Genomic DNA, 19562 nt, shown 5'->3' on the forward strand with positions numbered 1-19562 from the left:
TCGCAGAGAGGGTTGAGGCCCCGCCCCCATCCCGCCAGCCCTGGATCCAGTCTCCGGCGAGGGAGCGGTCACGTGACGGATGGGGGAACCTCTCCCCCTCTGAACAATGAATTCATCGTGTCTATGAGTCTGTTTTATACCTTGTAAAAAAATATATATATATAAATAAGAAATATATATCTATATATAAATATATATAGATATGAAAATCACACGGCAACACACGTGACAACGGTGGACTTGGAGTGAGGTCGCACAGAAGACTAAAGAAGCGCATTGAGCCATCGTTTTCATCCTCGCTTTTCCTACGCGGCGACGAGAAAAAGCAGAGCCGATCGGGTTCTGTGGCCCACAGTTGCAGGTATTTTGAAACAAACAAAAAAAGCGGCGTTGATGTCACATTCGGACACTCAGCGTTGTGATCGGGACAATCGTGGACTGGGAGAGCCTCAGGCCGTCTCTCTCTCTCTCTCTCTCTCTCTCTCTCTCTCTCTCTCTTTCAGGACTGAACTCACTTCGGGGAGGGCCGGTGTGGGAGGGGTAGGGGAGGAAACGGGGAACGTCCTCCTCCCCGCCCGACTCGACGGGAACGCGTCGGGTCTTGCACTAGCCGTCGTGAGACGTTTTCTGGAGTCGAAACCCCGGAGGAGGCGGGTTTTGACGAGACTGCAAGTGCTTAAGAGAAGAAGAAGAAAAAGCAAAGAAGAAAGAAAACAAACCTCAGGTGTCGGCGCTGATTCCAGCGAATACGAACCGCGTCTTACTCCGCCAGCACTGTGCGACATCGGGAGGCCGCCGAGTACGGGAGAGCTCGCCGCAGGAAGATGGCCGCACACTAGCTTTACGACGCTCCGCCCTAACGCCCTTGCAGCGTTGAGCGCCTCATCCGTTGAAGGGTCCCCTTCTCAAACCTCTCCCCGCCCAATTCTCATTTCACGTGACTTTCAGCACACCTTTTTCTTGTTTTCCCATGCGGCGGGATATCCGCCTTCTTCTTTTTTCTCCCTCCAAACACCGACATCTACCTGCACAGAGAGTTACAGCCGTTCACAGTATTGACGTTCTTTTTGACTTCAGCAGCAGCAGCGATGCACGATTACCTCGGTTCTCCGTCCGTCCGACCGCCGGCGCTCGACCCCAACCGTTACCGGCGCGCGGGAGAAGAGCTCGCTGGCAGCAGCAGAGCCATTTTGTTCTTGTTTGTTTGTTTGACCGTTTGTTTGTTTGTTTGTTACTTGGCACTTAACCTCATGACGAGTGGACTCGGGTTCCTAAACGGCGAGCGGGCGTCCACGCGATGAACCTCCGAGGTGGAACCCTAGCCGCTCCCTCTGCACTTCTCTGGACAACTCAGTGTCATTTCAAGCGGAACTGAAATGTTGGACATCTCCATGTTGTGTGTAATTATGCTTTATGCCCCTCCCCCTTCCTCCTGTGCTTCTCTCTCAATGCTGCAGCTGCTGCGAAACTATGCATCCAGTGCATTTCCAAAGATTGTCCACAGAGTGGGTGTTAGCGTGTTCTCAAACGGGTCACGTGTGTGTGAGGTGTGCGATGTAAACAACTTGTTTTAGGTTTCTCCCTCCTACTATTCAGACCTTTGATAGTCACCGTGTACGGGTTTATTCACTGTCGACAGAAAACAAACAACTGCTTTAAGGAACAGTGGAGCCGAGCAGAGCTTGAGGACGAGCTAATGAAAGCTAGCGAGTACGGCGCGAGAAGAAGAACGATAACGACATTCAGAAAAAAAAAATACCTCGAGCACGCGGTCTTCATCATCCTGTGATCAACTGAAATGGTTAACGGTCACGCGTGTATGGAGCCTCGACTATGCCACTTTTTAATTATGATACATTTATACATATTTTAATACAGTTAATAAAATATGAATTAGGTCTACCTTTCAATGATGCCTCAAAAAAACTAAAGTTTTTATATTCTGTTAAAAATCATGGATTACTGATTTTAAAATGGCATCATAATACTGATTTTAATCTGTTTTAATATTCTACATCACACAGAATGCATCTCCTGTTTGAACATTTAAAGTTTCCATGATTGCGTCACTTAAATGTGAAATGGAGTCCGACCCACAGAGCAGCAACAGGCTTGTGGTCTCTGAGCTTATTTTATCATCGCTATTTTTTTAAATTTTATCGACATATTAATTGACTATAATGAAGTCTGGACATGTCTAAATATTCGGCACCATCAGGGCTCCATAGAGGCGTCGACTGGGACCGAGACTCGAGGCGCACGTGTTCATGTCTCTCATCACGACCCGGTCCGGTTTCACAGCAGGTGTGGGTCAGCGTTACATGTTAATCCCCTCCCTCTGTCAAACTGATCCCAGAGATCAATTCGTTACCAAGAACAAAAAGCAGTTGGGTCAGACGCTGCGAGCAGGACGACAACACTTCCACTCAAAGTCTGGGTCGGAGGACGCGGCGGCCATTTTAGGACCGGGAGCGCCCTCTGGTGGAGGAAACGCGCCGCTGCGACGTTACTTGAACTTTTTTTCTTTCTCCACCAGTATTTCATCCGACAGGAAGACGGCACTTTCCTCTCCGCGTCGCGTGGGTCACATCACTTTAGCTCAAACTCAAATCCCTCCGCGCCCGTCAGGACCGAAAGAGGAGCAGCAATAACTTCAGTAGCTCTGACGCTCGTGGCGGATCAATGGCGCCGGTCTGAGCTCAGTTTACACTATTTATATTCCCGAGCAATTATTGGAAATAATATTTTCATTAGCTGATAACTTTTTACAATGTCAATTTTATTACATTTGCTGAATTTAAATTTGTATGCGTCATTAAGCGACCCAATTAAAAATTGAAAATGAATATCCTCCTGCTCCTTGCAGTCCGATGCCCCGCCCCTTTTTTAAGTCTACTGTGATTGGCCGAGCGCAGGTCTCTTAAAGCCATAAAGTGGACGACGTGCGACCCCAGAGCAGAGGGTCTGATGAAGCCCCCGCACCCTCCACATGAACGCTTTATAACACAAAGCTCTATTTTGTTAATATGTAAATGTGTATATATTTATAAATCTATATCGACAGATCTGTTCATTTGGGTATGTCCGACATTGAAAGAGGAAGATGAGTCTTTGAGACCACAATGTTCCAATGACTCAAATTATTTTTTTTTCCTTCACAAATATCTGAGGGTTATTGTTTTTGTTTTTTTAACAAACCCTGGTCAACCAGCAGAATCGCAGCAGCTCTAAGCTCCAAAAAAGAACCAGCTTCTCAGCCGTTTATGGGACCTCAATAATAAAAAATAGAAAACAGACGTTAAACCCTCTGAAATGTGTGTTGCTTGGCAGTTGTATGTTGAAAACGTGTAATCAGGAAAAGCCGGGCTTGTGACACAATCACTGCTTTCTTTGTTGCATCGATGGTAAAATGTTCAGTAAGAAAAAAACAAAAAGGACAAAAAAAACAGTTGGAAAATGATCTATTTTTGTACAAAGGTAATTTTATCTCTCGCTTGTGTTCTCGGTTCTCTCCCTCTTTCTTCTGCGGGCATACGTTGTGGAAAAGCTTCGTCAAAAAGGACATTTTCAGATTGAAAGTTCAAGGTGCGAGGAAACCGCGTCGCCTTTACTTTGCCATTTTCACCCCGTCGCTGCAAAAACGGGGAGCGTCCTTAATTATATTTTTGTCAACTTTCTTTTTAAGGGGATGAAATTTTTGTCTTCTGCTCTTTGTGGGTTGTTCTCTGATGTTCTTATCTTTCATGGACAGAAAAAAAAACTAAAATAAAAAAAACAACTCAAAAGTGATCTTGGTGTTGGCGGTTGATTGTGTGAAAGCGTTTTAGACTCACGACTCGGCTCACGTGAAACGTACAAAAACTGGGTTTATTAAGTCGCAGGTTTATAGCCGTCAAATGTTTAAAACATGTATTCCACCAGAAATTAAATGAAAACTCAAACTCCAGGTTGACTACAGAGAACAGATGCTGCTGGCTTCGTGTGCAGAACTACAGAGATAATCAAGCAGAAGAAACCACGGAGGAAAAAGAAGAAAAAAACAGACAGCTGAAATAATCAAATCACAACGTCAATGTAATATGTACAGATCGTAGAGGGGGAAGATGCATTTGATCGCTTTTGTAAACTGTCAAATGTTCAAATTAGACATGAGGGGGTGGGGGAGGAAACAGGATTTTTTTTTCAGTCAAACTACTTCCTGTGACATCAAACATCACATTTTGGGCTTTGGACATCTGGTTTGTTAACAGGACTTACATACGTGTTACGGCACGCAGAGCACGTTTGCGGTCTGGAAATTTAATATTAAGACCCAAATAAAACAACACTCAGTGATGCCTTGAATAATAAATAACAGCCATAGGATCCTTAGATGTCTTCTTTTTTTAATACCTGAAGCTTGATGTCAGTCACTTCTCCACCTTGAAGTCATTGAGGCGACACTACAGTTACTCAGACAAACTATAAAAAAAGAAAAGAAAAAAAAAGGCAAAACACAGACGAATTGTAGAAAGGCCAAATAAGCCTTTACGTTTATCGTATGTTGGTACGGAGCCGTGACATCGGGGCTGGGGGTCAACGCAGTGTCAGAAATACTGAAGCACCAGAACAGAGCATCAACATGTTTGTGAAGTATAACAAAAATAAAAGTAAAAAGTCTCCAACTTCTACAAGATGTTGCCGTTTCTTCGTCCGATACCGCGCGTGCGTGTGTGTGTGTGTGTGTGTGGTCGGTGTGTCTCATTTGGTTCTTCTTGTTGAACTTCATATCCTGAAGGAGAGGGAGGGAGGAGGGATCCTCTTTTCTTACATCAAAACATAAAGAAAAAAAAAAAAAGAAAAGAGTTATGAGTGGCCCGAAAGATCCAAAAAAAGAAGGGTGGGCTTAGCAGTCGCTTCTCCATAGCTTGATGGTTTTGTCGTTTTCTAAAGCCGCAGACGCGATGATGTTCTCTGTCGGGTGGCAGGCGGTCGAAATGACGACGTCTGGAAAGAGACGGGGGAGGGGAAGTGAAAAGGTTACACACAATTAAAAAAAAATGATTTGCTGATTAACAAAACACCTGCATTAAGTCAAGATATTGAGCCCATTCAGATTTAAAGGGACGGTTCACCCCAAAATCAAGAACGCAGTTTTACCTGTTTATCAAGATGACCGCCTTCTCTCCAAAGTTATTTAATTAGTTGGCAAAAATAAAACAATACCCTAATATCAAGATAACACAGACCTTGTTGTGAGCAGTTTCACGTAGGAACTGTAGTCCTGTGTATTTTTTGATGTGGGGGTGAACCGTCTCTTTTTAAACATCTGCGCTTTACGAGCCGTTCAGAGCCTCCGTACCTGTGTGGCCCTGGAGTTTCTGCACAATCTCCTTCGTCTGCAGGTTCCAGATATAAACCATGTTGTCCTCGGAGCCGGACACGATCCACTAGAAGGGAGAGCGACTCGGTCAGTTTCAAGTATACAAACTGTGCCGGGGAGGCATTTAATACCAGAAAATGTAATACATGAAAGAAGAAGAAAAGTCGTCACCTTTCCGCCGGTGACTGAGAAATTCGCAAATATGCAGTACTTCTCATTTTTGTGGCCGGTGTACGTTTTCAAGCACTGAAATGTAAAAAGAAGAAATGAAAAGTTAATTTTCTGTATCACGCAGACAAACCTAGAATCAGCAACTTAGTTTGTTTAAAAAAAAAAAAAAAAAAAAGGAAGATTCAAGAACAGAATTCAACCCGAGTGGATTGTTGCTCACCTTTCCTTTGCTGTAGTCCCACAGCTTCAGCGTGCTGAGAAGAACACAAAGGACAGCAGAGAACCGTGACTAACATTAACAACGTGAAACCAGTGCGTAACCAGTGATCGTATTAATTTCATGTGTATTCTTTTTGTGGAAACCTGCAGCAGAGGAACAGCTCATTGCCGCCCTCTGCTGGCGAGCAACCTGAACAACATCATGTATTTAACTGACACTCACTTGTCCAGTGTGGCCGCCAGGATGTATTTCCCGTTGGGGGAGAACTTCACAAACGACACGGGAGGGTTGTCGTCATCTGACAAGAGGAAAAAAACACGGGAGTGTCGTCAGGGCAACAAACGGCACGCGATGATATATGACTTTATGGTGCCTCAATTCAGAACCAATTCGAATTTTACGTCACTCATCACCTCAAATTCAATAGCTTTTTTCCACAAAATGTAACATTGGAGGCCTGAAAGCGCTGCAGGCGACAGGTGGCCTTACCTATGAGCGTCTTTAAACACTGCCCCGATGCGGTATCCCAGATTCGGCTGGGAACATAAACAAAGAACAGGTTATTTCATTATTAAATAACGATTAAGACATTTCGTCGCCAAGTAATACAATGAATAAAACGGAAGCGTAGCGTCGTCATTTCAGAACACCGTGTTAACAATGAGCATGTATTCCCATCAGTGTTTCCCATAGCTTTACAGCTTCAGACTAGCGCTGCAGCGATTAGTTGAAAAATTGTCGACGTGTATTTTAATCGTCGATGCATCGTATATAATAAAAAGATTCAGAGCCACCGGTCATTTTCCTTCGGCATTGCAAAGTGCTGGGGGCAGTATCGATGCCATCGTCTAACGTTACACGCACCAAGACAAATAGAAGAATGTTTTTTAACAATTATGCCGGAACGGGACGTGGGAGAGGCGAAAAAGGCGAGACCGAGAATTTCAAAAGTAGGAGAGCATTTTGTCAGTAAGCCAAATAAAACCGTACAATGCCGCATCTGCAAAACGGTATTGCCGCTTCATGGCAGCACGACGGCAATGCACGAGCATTTGCGACACAAGCATCCTGGAGCCACCACGTCTTCTCCTGATGGGTACGTTTTAGCTAGCTGCCTAATTAGCATTAGCCTTGTTAACTTATCGTTACGTTTACATGTTGGAAAATCAAACATCTCATGGAGGATGCTTGCTAACGTGTATCCCGTCTTTTCGTTAGTTCTGAATACTTAACCTCCTCCACTTAGGAGTCTTCAGACTGAAGATTGTGGGAAAAGATTAATTCATATCAACACAATTACAAGAGAGCTGCTCGTAATTGTATAATACTGATACTATAGCTGACAAGGTGGTGATTAAAGCTTTGTGTGTTTTTCTCTTCTCAGCAGCTGGCAACATCGCCTCCAAGAAGAGAGCCAGCCTCACTCCAGAGCATGTCATATGCTCACGTTTCTGCATTACAATTTAAAACTTTATTTGTACTTTTTCTTTCAAAGCATATTTGCACTTTAATTTGTATTACTATTTAATTGATTTGTTATGATGATGTTCAGATCTTGTTACTCAAATACATTTGAAGTTCAAATTCCAGCAATTTCACTCATTTTAATTTGCTATGGGAAATAGTCATTAGATTAGTCGATTAATCAAAAAAAAAATAGTCGATAGATTAGTCGATTATGAAAATAACATAATAATTGTTAGATAAATAATGGAATAAAGAACATTGCAATCACTTTCAAGTAAACCAGATTTCTCCATCAGACAAACAAAATGTGCCATCTCTTTGTTAGAAAAATGAAAATAAAGTTACATCTGTGCAAAAAAATAACTAGTATTTGGTTACTACTAAATAGCTTATTGTGGAAAACAATACGCAATTTTTTTGCAAAACAAAAACAGTGCAGATATGTGAGCCATCAGGTTGGATCAGTTTTAGCGTTTGCAGTGAGCTGCTTTCCTCTGCAAATCTTTTGAAAACAGGGTTGTAGATTTGATACGGCCGCTCTCAATTCATGCTCAATGTTGAGCTGCGATCTGTATCCTGATGAGACGCAAACACGACCTCATGAGATCTCATAAAGATCGGCTTTTGGCAAAATGCCAAGAATCGGTGCGTTGCGCAAGCGTAACCTATCAACGCCATACAGTAAACATTTATAAAAAAAATAAAAATAAAATCTGCATTTCCTCTTGTGCCCCCACCTGTAATGCCGTTTAGTTTGTTTAATAACAGAACAAGCTGTAGACCTGTTTATAGGAAAGGGAACCTTAAATTACTTCTGTTGTGATCTGGCGCTATAGAGAAAAGGACATTAATATTAAGGGGTGCCCCCTCTAATATAATGGCCTAATACACTGCCTATGGATGTAATCTCATAAAGAATAGTGTTTTTTTAAGTAGTCTGTTTTCGTCATCCTATGCATTCTCAATCAGGTATTGGACTTCAAACAGTCAACTTTAATAAAACGTTCAAAAGCCTAAAAAAAAAAAAAATCTAATAATGGTTCATACTCGCCAGTCCAACGTCGACAAATATATAAAATCCATTAGGTCTTAAACTTTCTGCTCTAATGGAGACCGAGGCCTGGCATTTGTTCGCCTTGTCTTTTTAAAAATCGATCCTAACGAAAGGCAACGTGAAGATCGAGAGGAGCGGGCGGTTTGTTCTCACCAAAGGCCGTCGTAGCTACTGGACACGATCAGGGAGCCGTCTCTGTTGAAGTGAACCTGCAAGCCGAGACAGAGTGTTTACCTTCATGAAATCCTCTGATATTAATGGAATGGAATAAATAAATAAATTAAAAAAGAACTTACAGCCGAGACTGGGTCAGAATGAGCCGGCAATGTTTTCAAACACTTCCCGGTCTTCACGTCCCATATCCGTACACTCTCATCAAACTGGAAGCAGAAATAAACAAATGAAATAAAAAGCAGACATGTTTCGATGATGACGGTTCATTTCCAGTCACTGCTTGTTCTGTGCCAGAAGCGTGGGACTCACCGATCCTGACACGATAAGATTGGACTGGGGGTTGAAGTTGCAGCAGAAGACGTAGTTGCTGTGACCTTTTAGAGTTTTTAAGCATTTCCCCTAGATGAAAGAGAAAAAGAAAATAAATGTCACATTCAAAAGAGTAGAAACTCGCTCAAATCCCAACCTGGAACGCGGCCCAACCAGATTTGTCCTGCCACGTGATACTGTGGCTCAAATCGTTAAAAATCAAGCGCTCCCTCACCGAGCTGACGTCCCAGATCTTCAGGGTTTTGTCGTCGGATGCGGACACCAGGAGGTTGGAGTCGGAGGACCAGGCCACGTCGGATATGCCCTGCGGTGTCATGGGAACATAACAGTCAAGGGGAGGACTGGGCAGCGCAGATAATGCGACGAGAATCTGTGCAACTCACGAGTTTGTGTCCGGAAATGGTTTTCTCGAACTTGCCGTCGTATGCGCCCCAGATTTTGATGAGTTTATCAGCAGCTGAAAAGACACAATAAATAAATAAAAGATGTGTTCAGTGTTGCTGCAGCCTCCGTGACTCTAAAGGGATGGTTCACGGTATATTTCTGACATGGGAACATATCTTAACAGGATGACAACCATCACCACCCTCTGCTTACATTATGGTCAAGAAGACATGAGATTGTCAATAATTTCCCCCCAATTTTCTTTTTTTACTATTAATAGAGGAAAACGCTTAGTCGAGAAAATAGCTGTGGCATGTGGTGAAAGGGAAAATGGGGGGTAAAAAAAGGGAACTCACAGGAGCTGGCAAGCCATTCTCCGCTGGGACTGAATTTGACGGAAGAGACGGCTTTAGTGTGGCCCGCTAGTGTGAATTTCAGGCTGTAGTTGGGCTTGGCGGGCGCAGACTGCGAATGAGAACAAAACACGACGTTTAGACATGCATAACAAACGAGCAAATATTTAGTCATCGAAAAAAAAAAAATCACAAATAACAACCTACACCTCCCCTCCCTTCAAATGCTGTCACCATTCCCACAATTTAGCAACAAGGGAAGTGCTGTCGTTGCAACAGAATGAGAAGCAGCCGATATCTAAAGGGATACAAACCTTGCTTTGACTGGCAGACGCCGACGGGACGACGGGAGGTTTTGTGTCGGTCTCTGGTTTCTTATCTTCCGTTGCCATCGTGAGGAAATGAGCATCTATCGGAGCGCTGGGAACAGAAATGGAAGAGTTTAGCAACGAGACCCTGTGCTGTCGCGTTCACAGACGAAGCAACGTGAAATAATACCCAAACAACCGCACAGTCAGAGGATTTTCTTTAAAACAAATTAAAAAAAGGAAAATGGACGTCTACGTCATAAGGAGACACTTTGTGATGCATTAGTGTGTGGTGTAAAAGTACAAAATGTGTGATTGCAACAATCGTGTGCATTGGTTGGTCTTCATGACCTCCAATGGACCCACAGATAATTTCATGCCAGTGAGTTTTACCTGTTTTGTCCAGTTTATGCCCGATTGTAAATTACGAGCTCAAACTGACATGTAAAATATGACAGCTCTTTCATATAGTGGGGCGCTGCCGTTAAACGCCACAGAAGAAGATATAACTAGTGGAGACCACCGACAGCTTACCTTCCCTCCCTCTTTGATTTCCCTGGTTTGATACTGGAATTATCAGCAAATGTGGCCATTAAATATACAGGCAAAGGATGCCTTTTTCTTTTTTCTTTAGTCGTTAAAAAAAAAGACACTAACTGTGCGTCTGCTTTCTACTTTAGCATCGCGGTATTTAAATAAAAAGGGAGAGAGAAAAAATAGCTATTAGCTATTGAGCTATCAATTAGCTAGCTAACGTCACCTGGCTTGTTACGGTTAAAGGACGGAATGGAAACATTTCACAACAGTAGGCTGAGACTGTAAGGCTGGCTAGTTGGTATCAATTACTAAAAAAACGTTCACGTTTATCCGCGTTTAAATGCGACAAAATGCGAAAATAAAAAATATTAAAACAAAGGGCGACACGGAACCCCTTCGGTTTTGTGAAGTTCGGCTCTGACAGCAGCTATCCTCGTGCCGTGCGCCGTTGCGGTTCAACGTTTAGGCGTTGAAGGCCGACGGAGACGGACAGTAACTCGACCTTAAATTCACTGGTTTGATACGAGAGCAAAGATGAGTGCCAACGTGCAAGCCCCGTCTGCTTTGCGAGCCATTACCGCTGTTGACAAATTGGTCGAGCTGCCACGGAGGGGCCCTCCGCTCGAACGAGACGGATTCAGTCATAAAAACCGATACTCACGGGGATTTAATGCAGCCTCGCGGTCAGATGGCGACTCCTCGTGAAGGTTGGAGGGAGAAACGCGCGTATTTTCTTTTTATTTAGGCGACCATGGATGGAGCATACATCAATAAGGCTTGGTGCTCGCCTGCGAGAAGAAGCTCGGGAGAAGCGGGGAATGTGGTGCGCTGGTGCGTCTCTGCGCATGCGTGTCACTCTTAGAAGTAACGGAAGCTAATGAGGGACAATAAGTGTCAAAGGCAAATGTACCTGTTTCGTCACTTGGGGGGTTTATTCGCTGTATTCCAGTTTACTCTTATGGGGAAAACAACCAATCATGTTAGAATGCAATTTGCAACGCCAATTTGTCTTGTGTATTTAGTTTGGTGGTTTTAATATTATATTATGTCGTTTAATGTGCACTTTCAGTGTCATAAAGTGTAGGTGTATGGATTGTATGTCCTGCATACGTTGTTTTTCTTGAGACTATTATTTTTTGGGCTCAATTAGTTTGAGGCATGATATCAACATTTGACAAATTTACCTCAGGGCAGATAGAATCAGATAATGCCACTTAAAAGCAAACGAATACGCGGTTGGCAGTACATGGAAGCATATACTGTGACACGAGCAACACCCTCCAGCACACTAGGTGGCGGTGTAGGCCAGAGGTGGCTTACGATCCGCCGGTGAAGCCGTCTGGGAGGGAGCGCACGTTCCTGGCGTCAGGTTTGTTGTTTCGGTCAGAAAGTTTCAAAGTTGGTCTGAAGGGTGCCCTTTACCTGTTTGCTTGTTTATGTGCTTAATGTCCCTTAACTCAACGTGCCTTCTATTGGAAATTAGTTAGTAAAACAACTAGCGTAGTTGTATAACGTTATATATATTATTTTTGTGTATTACCCCCCCCCCCCCCCCCCCCCAGCGGGACCGCGTACAATACCGTTGTGGGAGGGTAACAGGTAACACTAGCCTGTAAGGTAACTCCGCCAAGGCTCCGTGTTAAAGCCGGAACTTGAGCCCCTCTAAGCAAAGCAAAGGACTCCCGGACTCTCTTGGCTGTATGCTAAAACTCCCAAGTATGCAATGTGAGACTTTATTCCACCGAATATTTTTTATCTTGTATGTAATGACGCTGTGCACGTGCATTCTTGCCTGCTAGCTAGCCGAAGTTAAGCTAACAGCTTCCACAACTGAACGGTCGCTTAGTCGGTCGGCTTGTTTCCTCGAGCTCTTCTTGTCCTGTCTCAATGGCGCGAGGTTAAAGCCATTGACATTTAGTTATGGCTGTAAGTTATTGTTATTGTTCCACTCTACTGTAACTTACCTGTGAGGCTTCAATGTTCAAAGCCTCTTACATTGTGTTTAAAAATCAGGCATTTAAAATCAATCTCTACCTTGATGACCTTTGACTACCTTTTCACGTGCACAGTGAGGGTACAAATAACCCCATCCCAAAATCACAGGATAAACCAAGATAAGGGAAAAGTCACAGTTGAACAGTAAGATAACAATAATCAAGTGGAACAAACACTTTAGTCATCACTCATATTAGGCCCTTCTTGGCTTCTCCCTAAAAAAGTACACAAAGTCCTGAATCAAGTCGCAGCAACGACATGCAGCTGATGATGTGGAGAATCACAGGACGGATTCATTTCACGTGAGCTGTTCCTAAATGTCTTTTCAGCTTAAATTATTTTGCATGCTACAAGTTGGACTCAAGCGTTGACAGCTTCAACTTGGCATGGAGTCTGTTGGGTTTTTGTCTGTGCCCGTTGGACAAATCCAGACTTAAAGTGTTCAGGAGTTTGTGTATTCCGCACCACTGGTGTTTCATCCATGCTTGAAAGTAGAACAGCCGTAGTTTCATTCCATCACATTGACAGTAGAAGTTTTGTATATGTTTCTGAACTACAGGATCGATCTCTGACCTCCCACACTCTCGTAACTCTGTTTTGTATGTCCACAGATCACACTGGCTGGCATGAAAACTATAAACGCAGTGAGCTGGCGTTCCCTCGGAGCTTTTGATGAGCTGACGGACGAGAGCAACGGAATTCACGGAAGATAACGCAAACCTACGTTCGCCTGTCTGGAGACCAGTCCCAGCCGTCATGTCAGCACAGCTGGACCCTTCGCGGTTTGCAAACCCTCCGCCTCCTGGGTTCACCAACCCCAACGGGCCAGGCCGGAGGACCAACCAGCTGCAGTACATGCAGAATGTCGTGGTCAAGTCCCTGTGGCGGCACCAGTTCGCTTGGCCGTTCCACCATCCGGTTGATGCGGTCGCTCTTGGGCTCCCAGTGAGTAGTGTGAAAGAGATTTCAGTGTTTGTCGAGCTTGTAAAAGATACTTTCAATCCCAAATTCATCACAACACATTGCAGCGTGTAGTGCTTGTTGTTAGTAAAGAAAAAAGGTAAAAAAAACAACAACATATATTGACTTTGTTATTTTGTATTTTACTAACTACTATTGGGATAATTATCCCTGATTTAAAAAAAAAAGTGTATATTTTCTAAGGGAAAAACATTTTATTTCAGGCTCTGATGCACAAAGGAAAAACTATGTTATTCACAACCTAATTCAAGTGGCCTCTTGGCTATTGACGCCAGAATTAGGTACATTTCGTTGTGCACATGAAGTCCCGCTGTGTAACCGTCTTTCACCCGTGTGAATTGTCATACATGTGTGTGTCTCGCCTTTGCTGGACGGGGCCCGCTTTCTTCTTTTCTTTCACTCAAAAGAAAATGGAAGACTTAAGGATTTGGAAGCAGTTTTACTTTAGTCTTTCTTCCGTTGCGGCCTTTGATGTCGTTTGCGCTCGCCAATGTTTTCTTGGTTCTCTCCTTGGTTTTCGGTGGCTTCACAATCCTCATCCCATTTAAGCAACACAACACAGTGAGTGTAGAGGCACTGGGATGTGGCCGTGCGCTCGGTCTCAATCCCATCCAATATATCTGAATACACGTAACAAAATATATAACCATAAGAATTTTCAGAAATAACCGTAAACCTGTATAACTGCATTTTTATACCTGTCCTTACATGCTAGTCAGTACTTAATTAATGACTTAATACTTTGAAGCAGGCGCTCTAATTATAGAATGATTTCTAATTAAATTAACTAATTTAATGGAATTTTTTTCTTAAATAGTCTTTACTGTAGTTCCTAATTCCTCCAAATTAAAGCCGTGGAATACACAGTAATAACCAGACAGTGTTTTGGAGTGAGGTGTTGGGCATGGATGTAGAGAACTGATATCGCAGATGGACAGATAAAACCAAAACATTTCCGGTTTATTACAACTTGGGTGTCATTTATGTTCTTTGTATCCGTCGTGATAACTTTGTAAACATGCACACCGTTTAGCTGGATGATCTCAAACACCTTGAGGGGAGGTGGAGCGTGTCTGAACACCAACGGACACGTTTGTAATAGTTTAACCGTTCACCTTCTTCTTGTAGAATTATCCCGCGAGTGAGAAATATCGAAACGTAGGAATTTCCCACCAATTAACATTTCCTCTTCAGATCCTTTTTTGAAGACGCAGGAGAGAGAAACATAAAGCAAGACGATACTCATCTGCCACGTTGACTCTTTTTCTCCCCCCTCAATCAGGATTATCATAAAATCATAACATCTCCCATGGACCTGGGAACCATCAAGAAACGACTGGAGAACGACTACTACTGTAACGCGGGCGAATGCATGCAGGATTTCAACACCATGTTCACCAACTGCTACATATACAACAAGGTGAGGAGCTCCGGGACGGGGGAACGTGAAGCGGCGGTTGGCCTGGCGTGAATCCCAAAGCCTCACGGATTTCACTCTGCCCTCTAGCCCACAGACGACATCGTGCTGATGGCGCTCGCCGTGGAAAAGGTTTTCTTGCAAAAGGTTTCCCAGATGCCGCAGAGAGAAGTGGAGACTTTGCCCACTGTCGCCAAAGGGAAGGACAAAAAAAGTAGCACTCCAGGTAATGAAGTCTTCTTGTATTCAGTCTATGGTTCAGGCCACTCTGCTTACATGAACTCTTGCATGAACTCTTGCAGAGCTTGCTTTCAGTTTTCTATTTAAATGTGTTTAATGTGAAGCAATGTGACAACAAAACATATAGTTAGTTAGTTCCATAACATGAACCAGTGAATGAAAAGAGGGAGGAAGTAAATAAATATATGCTTCAACAGCAATATCCTAATAATAGTGATAATATAATCATTACATGTTATATAATAATATTGGCAATAATTATCATAATAGTATATAACATTGACATAGCAGCGAGAGCGTCTTAATGTTGTCTTTTAGCTATTATTCCATTCAACAAAATCAAAAGGTTACACCCAGAGCCTTTTAAAATATATGCGTTTCCATTTAACAACTTTTTATTTTACGCAAAACATCATGACTCATTGCAGTCATGTCTCTTGATGGTTCAGTCAGCACGGAGATTACCTGCATCAGTGACACTGCTCTCAAACTGTATGCCCTGTGGGTCCTTTTTAGTGAGGTTGTATTTTTGCATTCACAGAAATTGTGTTTCTTCCTCAGCGTGTTTTTTTTCCTCATTCCACCCAAATTCTAATGCATTCTGGAAATGCATACGGCTCTTAGCGCGGTAATTGTGGGTGTTTCTGTAATCGATGACGTGTATATGTTGGAGCGTACAGATCGACTGCCACTGAGAAAAACAGGCCTGCATGCTTTTTCAGAAATCAGAGTGGCGGGGAGGAATGCCCTTCTTAAATGCCCGCTACCTCTTCACTGAAACCCCCCTGTTTGTGTTTATCCACGTATGCAGGTGAGCAGAATGGAGCTGTGGCTACATGTCCTTCAGCTGCGACGCCCACAACTCCGCCAAGCCACAGCGACACGCCCTCCAGCTCATCCTCGGTGCCTAAACCGCCTTCACAGACCTCCACAAAAGTGAGTCGCCGTTTACGTCTTCTTCGTGTTCGTTAGAAATCGCAGATCATTAGAAGAGTTTCCCCTTATTGTGGCTGTCGTTTTTTTTTTCGTTTCAAAAGGAGAAGAAAGGACTGAAGCGCAATTTAGCCGATTTCGCCCCAGCGGCCATAACCGGTCTGAGTTGTGACAGCGCGGGCCGGGGAAAGAAGTCGCCAGGAGACGAAACGGAGCAGATCAAGTTTTGCAATGACATCCTGAAGGAACTGCTGTCCAAGAAATACCTGGCCTTCGCCTGGCCTTTCTACAAGCCCGTCGATGCTGAAGCGCTGCAGCTCCACGATTACCACCAGATCATCAAGTACCCCATGGATCTGAGTACTGTGAAGGTCCGAGCTGTGCGCTCCCTTCATTGGTTCATCTACCGGGCATGGCGGTTGTTGTCATGATGACCTTTTGCCTTTTTTACGTTTCCAGGAAAAGATGGACGGAGGAGAGTACCACGACGCTCAAGTCTTCGCTGCAGACGTTAGGCTCATTTTTTCCAATTGCTACAAATACAACCCGCCGCATCATGACGTGGTCACAAAGGCCATAAAACTTCAGGTGCTTTTTTTTTGAATTACTGAATTTCACAATTAATAAATTTGGGCTCGGCCTTCTAGTTCACTTCATTCTCCCTTTTCGTCATTGTGCATGTGTCTGCTTCAGGGTGTGTTCGAGAAGAGGTTCGCAAAGATGCCAGACGAGCCGGTGGAGCTGCCATCGCCAGCCAAGAGCGCAGGTTTCGGAGGGGACAACTCGGACAAATCGGACGTGGCAGACGAGCGGGACAAACACACCCAACTTGCTGAGGTCCAAGAGCAGGTGGGTTTCCACACGCGCCTCTAACTTCGAGTTCCTCTTTGCTTTGCGACACCCCGGGTTTCCTGATTGACCTCTAGCTAAATTCTCTATAGGTCTGCCTTTACTTACAAATGCTGACAATCTACGCAACCTGGTAAAAAACATCTGTGTTCTGTAAAATGCAATGAAAATATGTTTTTCACAAACAGCTCTCTGCGTACTGTGAAGTCCCTGTGCTTCCACCAAAGAAGAAAAAAGAAAAGGACAAGAAAGAGGACAGCAGGCATCATCAAGGCCGTGCAAATTACAACTCCAGGTGGGACGTTTTAGATAGCGGCAGAACTCTATCATCCAAGTATGCCACCTCCACGTAGAGACCCATTTTGACTGATTTGTCTTGGAATCTCAGGACGCCGTGGCTGGCAAGCGAAGTCTGGGATTCGGGTGACGAAACTCTCCAGATGACGTACGACGAGAAGCAGCAGCTGAGCCTCGACATCAACCGGTTGCCCGGCGTGAAGCTGGGCCGCGTGGTGCACATCATCCAGAAACGGGAGCCGTCGATGCACGACACCAACCCCAACGAGATCGAGATCGACTTCGAGACGCTGAAGCCGTCCACTCTGCGCGAGCTGCAGCGATACGTGAAGGCTTGTCTTTATAAGAAGTTCAAGAAATTTCAAAGTAGGTACCCTGTGTTTCACCTCAAGGTTGCTCACAAAACATCGCTAACAACAGCTGTAGGATCTAATTAGCAATGGTGCTTCCTTTACCAGAGAAAAGCAGTCAAGCCGCGTCCCATCCCGCCAGCTGCAGCACTTCTTCAGATTCTACCACCTCCAGTGACTCCAGTGATTCCAGTTCGGAAAACAGCAACTCGTGACGGCTGCGATGTTTTTATTTATTTCTTTGTGACCAAAAGAGAGTTCTGCAAATCTGTTAAACATGCCTTGTTTTTTTTCTTCTTTCTATTGGTCTCATGTTCAAATATTTGGATTCAGTCTGTCTGTTCTCACTCCTCCTTTTTGAATCGTAATATCCGGGCGCCGGTGTTTCTTATCAGGCGCTATAAATTCACTGGGGCACATTTCATAACGTCTGCGTTTAATATCCTGTCTCTATCATTCATTTTGCCCACACTGTTTAATTGCAGTGCAGGCCTGTTTCCAAACACATCGTTGAAATGAAGTTATATTCTTCCCAACAGACAAATCTTTTTTTTTTTTTGCACTCAATAGCAGCGCTTAAAGTTGAGAGGCAAGTTTCTATTGTGGCACATGATATTACACAAAGATATCAAGTCATGTGGAAAACAATAAAAGCAATCTCGAGCACGCTGCACAGTTATACGGGCGGCTGTGTGAGACTGTGACAAGGATATTCATCTTCATGATGGCAACGTAATATCCATTTAGTGGGTAGAAGGATTTTGGTTGCCGGTAAGCAAAGGTACACTGCTCCACACATCTTTTGTACTTGTAGGAAAATATATATTGAAATATTTTTACCATTCTAACTTTCTTTTTTTTCTTTTTTGCTAAATGCACATAGCCATTTTCTTTTGTACTTTTTTTTTTTTTTTTTTTTTTTTTAATATATAAACGTTTTGTTTAATTTATTTTTCTTGACATCCGCTTTGAATTTCAAGTTTTTGGGATCCGTGATCATTGTTCCATGGCAGTTTAAAATACAGCGCTGGCATAACCTTTTGGAAAGGCCCACCCCAGTGTTTGGCATGCCGTAATCCGTTTTACTACGAATTACTTCCATGGGATATTTTCAGCATGAGGCAGTGCTTTAACCACTTTCCCATCCAGGCGTCTTAACGGTGTGGTATGAAAGTCAACATGCACAGACTTGAGTTCAGTAATCCATCAAAGTGAACGTCATGTCCACTGTTACGCATGTCCCCTTTGCATGGCACTGCTGACTTTTCAAACCTGGAAAAACAATGTAACTTGGGACTAAAATTATGGCTACCTGGCTCATGTTTCAAATCTCTCCAATTTTAGAATTTGTATTCCGTTTCAACAAAAATAGAGGAAAAAAAGCGCCAGATGGGGTCTGGAAAACCCATGTTAAAAAAATCAGGAACGGCCCACAAAGGAATGTCATTTGATGAAAAAAAAAAACACTTATGTAATTATGTACTGTATGTTTTGTTCTTTTACTGTTTGGATGCTGTTAAAACTTGTAATACTTGCTTGTAATAAGATAATATTCCATTTATCTGCTCAGCCGCTTCCCTTTCTATTTTGTTAATAAAAGTAAAAAGCCCAAAGGCTTGGCGTTGTGTTCGTTGAACAGAGTAGGTCTAAAATGCCCTTAGTCAGCAGCACACACTACGATTATAGAAATCCCTCGGTTAAAACGTTGACTCCACTCTCAGCTGGCCCGCTGACTGCTCTGACCAAACTGACACACACACACACACACACACACCCACCCAAAGCTGACCAGTTGAAACAGCTGGCGCCTCCTCTGGCTTTGCGCTCCGCTGGGCCGCAGCGCTCAACTCCTCTCGACAGTGAGTGTATGAGAGGGCCACGGTACTGAAGCGTTGACTCGTGTTGGCAGAGATAAAGAGAGAGGACACAAGCTGGAAATCTCTTGCTCAACAGGGGTTGCAGTTCAGTAAATCAACCAGGAGATGGCCATCATGCACTATCCTAACGGTCTCACTTGTATTTAAGGATGGATTATATAGCTTTTATACTTATATTTACTTATGAAAATGTAGCTTGAAGGTTTTTCATTAAGATAAGACTGAAAAGTTTTTTTAAGAACATTATTTTAGAGGAGACACCC

The 19562-nt window shown here is 43.6% G+C and overlaps 2 protein-coding genes across 2 annotated transcripts; one reads left to right on the top strand and one right to left on the bottom strand.

Annotated features, from left to right (window-relative positions):
• Window positions 1-3854: 3854 nt before the first annotated feature.
• On the bottom strand, window positions 3855-11132 carry wdr5 (WD repeat domain 5). The gene is made up of 14 exons (XM_079235110.1): window positions 11022-11132; window positions 9830-9935; window positions 9519-9627; window positions 9162-9235; window positions 8993-9082; window positions 8758-8847; window positions 8571-8654; window positions 8428-8483; window positions 6243-6289; window positions 5976-6051; window positions 5754-5787; window positions 5534-5608; window positions 5342-5429; window positions 3855-4986 (listed from the first exon to the last, which is right to left on the bottom strand). Exons 2-14 carry the CDS (start codon window positions 9905-9907, stop codon window positions 4886-4888), a joined length of 1002 nt encoding a protein of 333 aa, XP_079091236.1. The 5' UTR covers window positions 9908-9935; window positions 11022-11132; the 3' UTR covers window positions 3855-4885.
• A 2037-nt stretch (window positions 11133-13169) lies between these two features.
• On the top strand, window positions 13170-18944 carry LOC306751329 (bromodomain-containing protein 3-like). The gene is made up of 10 exons (XM_079234893.1): window positions 13170-13300; window positions 14619-14756; window positions 14844-14979; window positions 15805-15929; window positions 16031-16297; window positions 16386-16514; window positions 16620-16775; window positions 16964-17070; window positions 17164-17438; window positions 17531-18944. Exons 1-10 carry the CDS (start codon window positions 13211-13213, stop codon window positions 17635-17637), a joined length of 1530 nt encoding a protein of 509 aa, XP_079091019.1. The 5' UTR covers window positions 13170-13210; the 3' UTR covers window positions 17638-18944.
• Window positions 18945-19562: the final 618 nt, after the last annotated feature.

Source organism: Taurulus bubalis (assembly GCF_910589615.1).
Source record: "Taurulus bubalis genome assembly, chromosome: 19".
NCBI classification, from domain to species: Eukaryota; Metazoa; Chordata; class Actinopteri; order Perciformes; family Cottidae; genus Taurulus; species Taurulus bubalis.